Here is a 9,386-nt window from a genome sequence, read left to right on the forward strand (position 1 = left end):
AAAGTCAGTTGTAACCAGCGCCATTAATCTCAGGGAACACAGCAGGAGCCAGTCTAGGCAATTCTGAGCCCCAGGTTCACTGAGACCTTGTCTCAAAAATGAAGGTGGAGGGTGATAGAGGACTATTTCCTCACGTGCACTCTCTAGCACACACAAACCCAAAGACGGAAAAGAGAGGGGCTAGCGGGCGAAAAGAGGGTCCTAGGATCCAACTAGCAACATTTATCTATAGTTTGAGAATTTAAAGGAAGCGGAGCAATCAACAGACGCCAAAATTCGTTCTTAAAGTCCTTGAAGACAGAAGCACCCAGCATTTTGAGGTCTGGATATGTGTCGGTTTCTTTAGGAGCGGGTATTTCTGCGCGTCCTCCTCCCCTGTCTTTTGCGTCATCAACCTCTCTTCCCACGGAAATTTGCGGTCTTTCGATATTGCTATAACTCCTTCCGGGTCGGGGGAAGCGGGGTGGCGCACACCTAGTCCTGCAATTCGCGTGAGCCGAGGCGCGTAGTCGCGTCCTGTTTTAAATCTCGCGCAGGCGTGTTGGTTTCCCCGTCGCTATGCGGGTGCTCGTGGGTGAGGGAGGGCTGGGAGAGTCGCGGGCGGGCTTAAGCTGAGCCCGAGAGCTGGGAGACCAGCCCCACCGGGCGCCGTCTTCTAAGCAAGCGACCTAGCCTTGGCTTCCCAGCCCCAAATGCGGAATCCCTGAAACCCCGTGTCCTGTGTCACCTCTGCATTGTGGGGCGGGAGCGGGGGTGGGGGGGGAGTGGAGGAGAGGCCTGGTGTCCGAGGGGACGGCACCAAAAAGAGCAGCCCGGCCTGCCTCCTGCCTCCTCGCGGAGTATAAACAGTTTGTGCTCTCCCATCAGGTGGCGGGACGGGATTCATCGGGACAGCCCTAACCCAGCTGCTTAAAGCCAGGGGCCACAAAGTTACGTTGGTCTCCCGCCAGCCTGGGCCGGGTCGAATCACTTGGGTACGTCCAGCCTCAGCAAGGTGGGTGCGAGGGCAGTTTGCAGGCCGCCGGGAACTGTACCAGCAGGTCCTGTGCTTTCTCCAACAGAGTGAGCTCATTAGGTCGGGACTGCCCCTCTGCGATGTTGTCATCAACCTGGCTGGAGAGAACATCCTCAACCCTCTGCGAAGGTCAGCTGGGCCATAAAGCAGTGTCACTAGCACAGGAGCAGAAGGTCGACTCCCGTGAGCTATGCGTGGCAAACATACACTGTGCAAAGTGTGTCTTAACGTTGGAGCCGGTTCTATGTCGGTGTCTAAGAAAGCCCATTGTGTGGCTAAAGAGACGTAGTAGTCCATGCGTGTTATGGAGGGGGGAACAGTCTTGGCTGTCTTAGCCACCCTGAGTTATGCATTAAGATAGATAAAGGACAAGTGGCTGGCCGGGAGAATAGGCAGGTGTATAGGAGATGAGCAGTGAGGATATGGGTTGGATGTGTGTCTGTACTTCTGACCTTTTCACCTCTGCAGATGGAATGAGGCCTTCCAAAAAGAGGTTCTTACCAGCCGCCTGGATACCACCCACTTGCTAGCTAACGCCATCACCAACGCCACACACCCACCGCAGGCTTGGATACTAGTCACAGGTGTAGGTACGTCCCAAAATCACCAACCTCTTACATTAACAGGAAGAACAGAGAAGGCAGCTCAGGCCCTTGGGGCTAGTTAGACCCCACTGCAGCACCCTAGAGGACTATCCTTTCCAGTGTAGCTTCTAGACCCTCCAGCCACGGCAGGTTTCTCCTAACCTATGGATTTTCACTACGTGGTATTCATGGGTGTGAACTGAGTGGGGAGTGTACTTGGCTAGAGACTCAAAGCTAGGAGCCCTTGGTGGAAGCCCTCAGAGAAAGGGATGGATGGTACCAGTCCTAGTGCTGAGGAAGTCGACCTACTGCAAATACCTTGCTTTTTGGTCCACAGTTCTTTATAAACAAGTCCCTTATTAGTGTGTCACCCTTGAGACAAAATAATTGCAAACAATTAAAATGAAATACTCTACTATTTTATACATTTAATCCTTGCAAAACCTTATGAGGTAGGTACAGTTACTCCCATATTGAAGATGCAGATTGTTCATACAGAGAGTAACTTGCCAGAAAGTCACAGATGTCAGGAATGGCAGAGCTCAAGCAGCCGGGCACCCAGGTTTCTGTTCCTAGGTTTCTGTTCCTAAGCACTACAAGCTAGCAGCCTCTGGGTATAGCCCTGTAGCCAAAGGCTAGACTGGCAGGCAGGAACACAGGAAGCAGCTCAAGGGGAAAACAGTCTTCGTTCTTTCTTCTCCTGTGGAGATCCAACGGATCAAAGAGAATGAGGCTAGGGAGCCTTTAATGCAGAAGGCCCAGCAGGATAGGGCCAGCCAGGGCAATGAGTGCTTTCCCACAACAGCTTACTACCAGCCAAGCCTGACTGAGGAGTATGATGAAGACAGTCCAGGAGGAGATTTTGACTTTTTCTCCAACTTGGTAACCAAATGGGAAGCAGCAGCCAGGCTGCCTGGGGAGTCTACACGCCAGGTTGTGGTACGTTCAGGTGAGGACCAAGGGCCTGGGAATCTGGCAAAGTGGAAGATTTCTGGGCCGAGGTTACAGTGAGAGAACACCATCAGTCTAGCTAACCTACCGAGGGAAAGTCCCAAGAACATCGACAACCCTCAACTCTGACCTGTCCAAACCCACATGGGAAGAAAGTGAGGAAGGGAAAAGAGAAGTTAGAGTAACACAGATTTTCAAGGCTAAGCAACCTTCCTGTACCACCCTCTTGCCTGCTTTAGGGGTTGTGCTGGGCCGTGGGGGTGGTGCCATCAGCCACATGCTCCTGCCCTTCCGCCTGGGCCTAGGAGGCCCCATTGGTTCAGGTCACCAGTTCTTCCCCTGGATACACATCGGTGATCTGGCAGGAATTCTGACTCATGCCCTTGAAGCGGACCATGTCCAAGGAGTCCTGAACGGAGTGGCTCCAGCATCTACCACAACCAATGCAGAGTTTGCCCAGGCCTTGGGTGCTGCCCTGGGCCGCCCAGCCTTCATACCTGTCCCCAGCACGGTGGTACAAGCAGTCTTCGGACGAGAGCGTGCCACCATGCTGCTGGAAGGCCAGAAAGTGGTCCCACGGCGGACTCTGGCCACTGGCTACCAGTATTCCTTCCCAGAGTTAGGGGCTGCCTTGAAAGATGTCGTAGCCTAAGTAGAGAAGGACCCCCAAGGCAGGAGCTGAGGCCTGTTCCTCAACTAAGAATTGGCTCAGGTGATGCCTGTATTTGAGATGAGAAGCCATCTGGGTATTAAAACCTCTCCCCTCACTTTCTTCCCATGTTGTGTTCCCCCATCTGAGAACATCAGTCAAGGTTGTAATCCTAACCTCAACCTCTTTAACTTCTTGTCGTTTCTGTGTCGCACTGTCGCCCCAGTTCTCCTTATACTGTGTAGAGAAAGTTCAACAGTTATGGCAATAAATTCTATCACTAGCTTCAGCTGTCTCTTTGGCTTAGATTCTCCTAGAATTTATCTTAAGGACTATTACCTGGATGGCTCTTCCTCCTAAATGAGGTTCTGAATGTTGTAATACTCAGTCTCTCTCCTCACCCTTCCCTTTCTTGGTCTATTCCCAAATGAGCTGGTGAGACATGGGGTATGAGAGATTAAAGACAGTACACATAAGGACCTATTTCCAGTGAGTTCTGGTGCTGCCCTAGCCACCTGTTCAGAGGATGCCAGCAAATATGGGGGAAAATAGAAAGGCCTGTAGGTTAGCCTCAGTATTTCACCCAAATGGCAGGGAATTCATCTAGCAAGCACATGCAGATCCCACCTCCTACTGCGGCAACACGAAGCCAGTGTCCCTCTATAAGCTAGGATCTGTGTCTCATCTGCTTGGGAACACTTCAGCCTCCTTCCAGGGCCCTCAGCATAAAAAAGAAACTAATTCTGGCCTTCTGTACACCCACCATCACAGCAAGCGAAAAGAGCAAGAAACCAATCACAAACTTAAAAAGCTCTTCTACCAGCAACTAGTTCAGACCATTCTCTTTGTTTCCTGGGCACTGAAAGGAGTCGCTGTCATTTCCCTGATCACTTTGCCTCCAATACAGCTGTCCCAGCCTGAGTCAATCTAGTGTAGAGATGAAAATGGCCCAACGAAACAGACAGACACAGACCTAGGGACCCTCTCCTCAATCACTGAGCTCCACCCACAGTCACCTCTCTGTGTCACTAGTAAGTCAGCCAGAAAAGAAGCTAATTCAGAGACTTGCTACAACTCCCAAACAGAACTGAACCTAGGGAACCTGCCTTACCTTTTTTATCTGAGAAGTTGACTAGCTCTGAGTTATTTCTGGGGAAGGTAAAAATAACAGAAGCTTGTTAGGCTACAGTAGAGAAAGCAAACTACTGGAAAACTAAACATCCAGGTCAGGAGTGTGCCTCCTTGCAGACAGTAAATCCCTGGCACAGAAATCAAGCAGATAGCAAACAATGACTTGTGGGAATTAGGATGTAAACACTTGGCCATGATATGTCAGTGGGGGTCATCTGTGACTAACCAGGTGTCTGTCAACTGATGTTTCAGCTTCCACTCCTAGACAATAGTTTCTTAACCATACACAGGAAGCAGTACCGTGTCTTACCAAATGCAACCCACGTCTTCCATAAAGGAAATAATAGATCCCACTAACATTGTCACTGCAAAGCATGGCTTCATGAATTTGGTGAACACATTCAACACCAGAGAGAGGATTTAACCGGGGCCTTTCTGACACATTTGTGAATATGTAAACACATTTGAATGCAGCTGACCAGCTGCCTCTTCTGGGGACCCTGAGAGTTTTTAGGGAATGCAGCAATCAACCTAACAACTATTTTGTTAATCTGTGTTTGGAAGGTTGCTGGGAAAGGGTGCAGCCATGACAGGCGTGTTCTACTGAAAACCCCGAGTTAAAACTGAGGGTGTGGACTGTGGACATCTCTGAACGTGAAGTTTTGGTTAGGGAGCCTATGCAGACACAGGCAGACACACCTGAGACATGATCCAAGATCACTTCCTCATAGGAGCCTTCCTCTGTGTACCCAGTTCTCCTCTCAAAGGTTATTTTTTATGTCTGTTGTACAGACATAAGTAAAAGTCAAGCGACTCTGCCAAGGTTGTAGGTAGGCACAACCCAGACTGGGACCCTTCTGGGTCTCTGCTGTCTCACTGCAACAGCCTGCATAGCACTGTGGCCCTGCAGAACCCAGACAGCTCAGGCTACACTAGCCATTCAGAAGAGCAGCCTGAGGATGCTTTTTTCCTCAGCTTACCCTAGCCTCCAACTCAGCTTAACCTGGCCAACAGTCTCAGCCTTCAGGAGGAGCCTCTACAGCCTGCAGAAACCCTCTGCAAAGACCAGGATGAGTGCTTAAATCTGATCAAAGGCTCCTTAGAGATGGCTGCAGTCCTGACTAAGGTCGAGCCACCTTATGGACCCCAGGCAAGAGTGTTCCCACACTCAAATCTCTTCTCCGGTGCTTCCTCCAGCCAAAGCACCATCTTAGAGGGAGTCGGGCACAGTCTGAGCAGCAGAGGAAGGGGCTGGGCTGGGGTTGCTAAGTCTGATAGGGCAGCAGCTACGCAGGCAAGTAAGGCTCAAAAGTTGAGACTCAGCAGGGCCTCAGAGAGTTGATTAATATCCCGGCAGTATGGTTCCCGCTGCAGGATGAAGTCCACCTTGTGGTCCTGACCCCAAAACACCTCCAGCAGCTGGCGCCGGAGCCGCTCTGTCTCCCTGGTCTTCCGAATGCCACCTTTTTCCTCTTCCTTCCCTTGCTTCGCCTGCTGCTGATTCCCATGGTCTTTGGGGCCTCTGGAGGGTTGCTGAGCCTTAGAAGAGCCCTGTTTCCTGGAGAAAAGCAGAATAAGAAGTGATAAGCACTCCGTAGAAAAGTTGGGCCTCCGGGAGCCTCAGGCAAACTGACAATTCCCAGCTTTGGAGATGAATTCGTGAAGTTCCCTATGCTGGCCACCGAGTGGCAGTATCCCACTAGAAATGCAATGTCCTGTTTAATAACTTGCTTATGAGCCAATAGAGGGTGTGGGGGTGCAATTGGCTATCATTACATGCAATCATCTCCCAAATCCTTCCATCAAACACACAGACCAAAAGGAAAAGAAATAAACATTTCTCTTCCTAGTACGAAGTCTGTATCAGGAGTCCCTGGGGAGACTTTAAAGGCCAGTCCCACAATCTCGAGACTACTGCAGTATAAAGCTGGCCCAAACTGTGACACTCCCATGCAAGCCTCCAGTCCTTCAGAGAGGAGATCAACAGGCTGCGGGCAGAAGCAAGGGCATTACCTGACTGTCTTCTTCAGGAACTCATCCAGGGTGGGGCCATTTCGCCCCAGAGGGTCATCTGGGACCATGAAGAGGTTTCCCACAAAAGTGAAGGGCAGCAAGCTGGATGCAGAAAGAGGGAGTCACAGGAACGATCTCACTGACATCACCCAGACCAAAACCACCCGGAGCTACTGGCTAGCGTCCTCAGGCATCTTCAAGCCCTTGCCCAGGATTCTCACCCAGTGGCCAGAGAAGAGCTGCTTTAGAGAAAGGTCTGAGTCGCTGCCCTATTCTCACCGCTCTCTGATGATGGCCATCCACTTGTCTGACTCCTCTGCCAGATCTCGGAACTGGTCATTGGAGACAATGATCCCATCGGTCTCTTCCGCCAGCTTCACCATGAACCTGTCTCGAGGAAACACGGAAACCATTCTGGGATTCCCCAAGGATCGACCCCACAGTATGCTATCAATGCCTGTGACCCAATTCTGGTGATGGAGGTCCGTCTCCAAACTCGTTTAAATAAAGAAGGGTGAGGGAGGCTTGGGAATTGAGGCCAGACCCTCATGCATCCTAGGCAAGTGCTTTACCACTGAGATTATAGGTAGGCTGGTAGGTAGACAGACAGACAGACTGACCGAGGCAATGGGGGTCAGAGACAGGCAGGGCATGGTGGTGCACACCTTTAATCCCAGCACTTAGGAGGCAGAGACAGGCAAATCTCTTGAGTTCTAAGGCAGTCTGGTTTATATAGTTTCAGGACAGTCACATAGAGAGATTCTATCTCAAAAACAAACAAATCTTGCTAAGTTAGTCTAGCCTTGAATTCTCTCTGTAGCCCCAGCAGGCTTTGAACTCTAATCTTCCTGCCACAGTTCTGATTACAGTGTGTGCCTCCATATTCGGCCCCTCCCCTCACTTCACACAGGTGACTAACTGGCGTAGGAACCAAGGTCAGAGAACAAACAGCGGTGAATCCAGCGTAGTGAGTGTCCCGAGGGTAGCCCATTCACCACACCCATCACTGAAGTCTGTTTCTGAAACCGAGCTAGCGAGAACTTTCTCCCACCCCACCACCAGTCATTCACAATCCCCCATGCCTCCACGCTGCCTTACTTTCCAGGGCCACAATCACCTTAATAATCCAGACATTAAAATTGGGACTCATGCCAGCATTCCACCAGCTCACCGCACCATCCTCCATCCCTCAGTCTCAACTGCTCTTCCCGACACAGAGCTCTTCCACACCTGCCCTTCATCCCAACCAGTCCCAGTGAGAGGCCTTGAGTAAGTCCACACGTCCAGGCTGCACCCAAGGAACTTACTTTCTGGGAGCAGGCGGTATGGCTCGCTTGGTAGAGTGCTCACCTAGCTGCATGGGGCCCTACGTTCAACCTCCAGAACCACATAGACTGGGCATGGTAACACACACCAGTAATCTGGCATTCAGGAGAATCAGAAGTTCAAGGTCATCCTTGGTTACTCAAAAAATAGATAGAAAAATAAAATTTTCAAGTTTTTTGTTCTTTATTAATAATTTACTTATTTTTATTTTATGTGCATTGTTGTTCTGCCTGTGTGAGACTGTCAGATCTTGGGAGTTACAGACAGTTGTTAGCTGCCATCTGAATGGTGGGAATTGAACCCAGGTCCTCTGGAAGAGCAGTCAGCGCCCTTAATTAATCACCGAGCCATCTCTCCAGCCCCTCAAGGTTTTTTTTTTTAAGATTTATTTTTTTTTATATACATACAGATGCTTGCTTTATCTGCATGTATACCTGCAGACCAGAAGAGGGCATCAAATTGTGAGCTGTGGTGTAGTTGCTGGGATTAAATTTAGGACTTCTGCAAGAGTAACCAGTGCTCTTAACTGCTGAGCCATCTCTCCAACCCCAAAATTATAAAGCTTTTAAAAGACACCTGAGGCCTACTTTAGTAATTTTCTTGTTTTGTTTTATTTGTAAGATATGAACTCACATAGCCCAGGCCTGCCTCCAATTTACTGAATAGCTGAAGCTAACCTCAAGCTTCCTGCCTTTACCTCTACCTCCCAAGTGCTGGCATTAAAGGCAACTGCCATCATGGCCAGGTCCATCCACAGAGTGAGATTCACAAGGTGGTAGGCAGTGAACTAACTTTTGAGAGGTTTAAAACCAAAGAGATAAGTCCATCCCACATCCTTCTCAGTCAAAACTCCCAATCCTTCCTTCCTGGAAAATCCTAGTCACAACATGGCTCCCTTCCCTGGACTCCTACAGTGCCTGATTTACGGGTTTGTTTTTTTTTTTTAAATCAATTTTCACTTTGGGGCCCTCTGAAGCCAAGGACCAACTCTTGCCCCAGAGTTCTTTCTCCAAGTCATGCACCTAGTCTGAAGTGAGCAGTCAGTATCTGAAAGGCATTGTAGTCCAGAGAAGACAGGGAATCGGGATTAGGTACAACAGGTGTGTGGGAAACAAGTTTAGGGGTTGCTATGCTACGTGAAGTCCACAAAGCGTGCTCTCTAGTCGGCTCTGGGGTTAGGCTACCTCTTGCTCTGGCAGAACTCACTCAGCAGGCCATGTTGGGTTCCACTGTGCTGATCTGTACCACAATGAAGAGAAATTCCAGGTCTATATCATGTAAGTTACTGTCTTAGATAAACCCAAAATCTAGGCCTTAAAATAAAATAACTGCACTTGGGAGGCAGAAGCAGGAGGTTCACCACAAGCTCAAAGCCAACCTGGCCTACAGAAGAAGTACCAGTTCCAACCCAGGGCTACAAAGTGAGATCCTGTCCAAAACAGAAAAGTAGCATCAGAAGAGTCCTCCTTGGTTTTTGTCAACTTGATACAATATACAGTTATCTGGGAAGGCGACCCCCAAGTGAGAAAATGGCTCCATTAGATTGCCTATAGGCAATGTGTGAGACATTTTCTTCATTGCTGATTGATAGAGCCCGGGCTACTGGAGGCAGGGCCACCTCTGAGCAGGTGGCCCTGGGTGGTATTAGAAAGCGAGCTGAGAGCCGGGCGGTGGTGGCGCACGCCTTTAATCCCAGCACTTGGGAGGCAGAGGCAGG

At 49.9% G+C, this 9,386-nt stretch overlaps 2 protein-coding genes across 5 annotated transcripts in view; one reads left to right on the top strand and one right to left on the bottom strand.

Moving 5' to 3' along the window:
- Nucleotides 1-521: 521 nt before the first annotated feature.
- Sdr39u1 (short chain dehydrogenase/reductase family 39U member 1) lies at nt 522-3,488 on the top strand. The gene is made up of 6 exons (XM_005370410.3): nt 522-574; nt 868-974; nt 1,062-1,144; nt 1,484-1,605; nt 2,405-2,548; nt 2,790-3,488. The coding sequence occupies exons 1-6, from the start codon at nt 559-561 to the stop codon at nt 3,200-3,202; spliced, it is 885 nt and encodes a 294-aa protein (XP_005370467.1). The 5' UTR covers nt 522-558; the 3' UTR covers nt 3,203-3,488.
- A 1,200-nt stretch (nt 3,489-4,688) lies between these two features.
- Khnyn (KH and NYN domain containing) overlaps nt 4,689-9,386 on the bottom strand; it is a 9,744-nt gene continuing 5,046 nt past the window's right edge. For 3 of the 4 annotated variants that reach the window (XM_005370409.3, XM_026777661.1, XM_026777660.1), the window contains 3 exons: nt 6,623-6,730; nt 6,344-6,445; nt 4,689-5,888 (listed from right to left, as the gene is read on the bottom strand). In XM_005370409.3, the coding sequence (XP_005370466.1) occupies nt 5,636-5,888; nt 6,344-6,445; nt 6,623-6,730 (463 nt within the window). In that variant the 3' untranslated portion in view covers nt 4,689-5,635. Of the gene's footprint in view, nt 5,889-6,343; nt 6,446-6,564; nt 6,731-9,386 lie in introns of those variants that run through there. The other variant, XR_003376658.1, reaches the window with a different exon arrangement.

Source organism: Microtus ochrogaster, unplaced genomic scaffold (assembly GCF_000317375.1).
Source record: "Microtus ochrogaster isolate Prairie Vole_2 unplaced genomic scaffold, MicOch1.0 UNK80, whole genome shotgun sequence".
Classification (NCBI taxonomy): Eukaryota; Metazoa; Chordata; class Mammalia; order Rodentia; family Cricetidae; genus Microtus; species Microtus ochrogaster.

Bases quoted from the DNA above. Each gene is read 5' to 3' on its own strand.
- Sdr39u1 (XM_005370410.3), top strand. The intron at 1,145-1,483 runs GTCAGCTGGGCC...TCACCTCTGCAG, and splicing joins ATCCTCAACCCTCTGCGAAG to ATGGAATGAGGCCTTCCAAA. The intron at 2,549-2,789 runs GTGAGGACCAAG...TGCCTGCTTTAG, and splicing joins CCAGGTTGTGGTACGTTCAG to GGGTTGTGCTGGGCCGTGGG.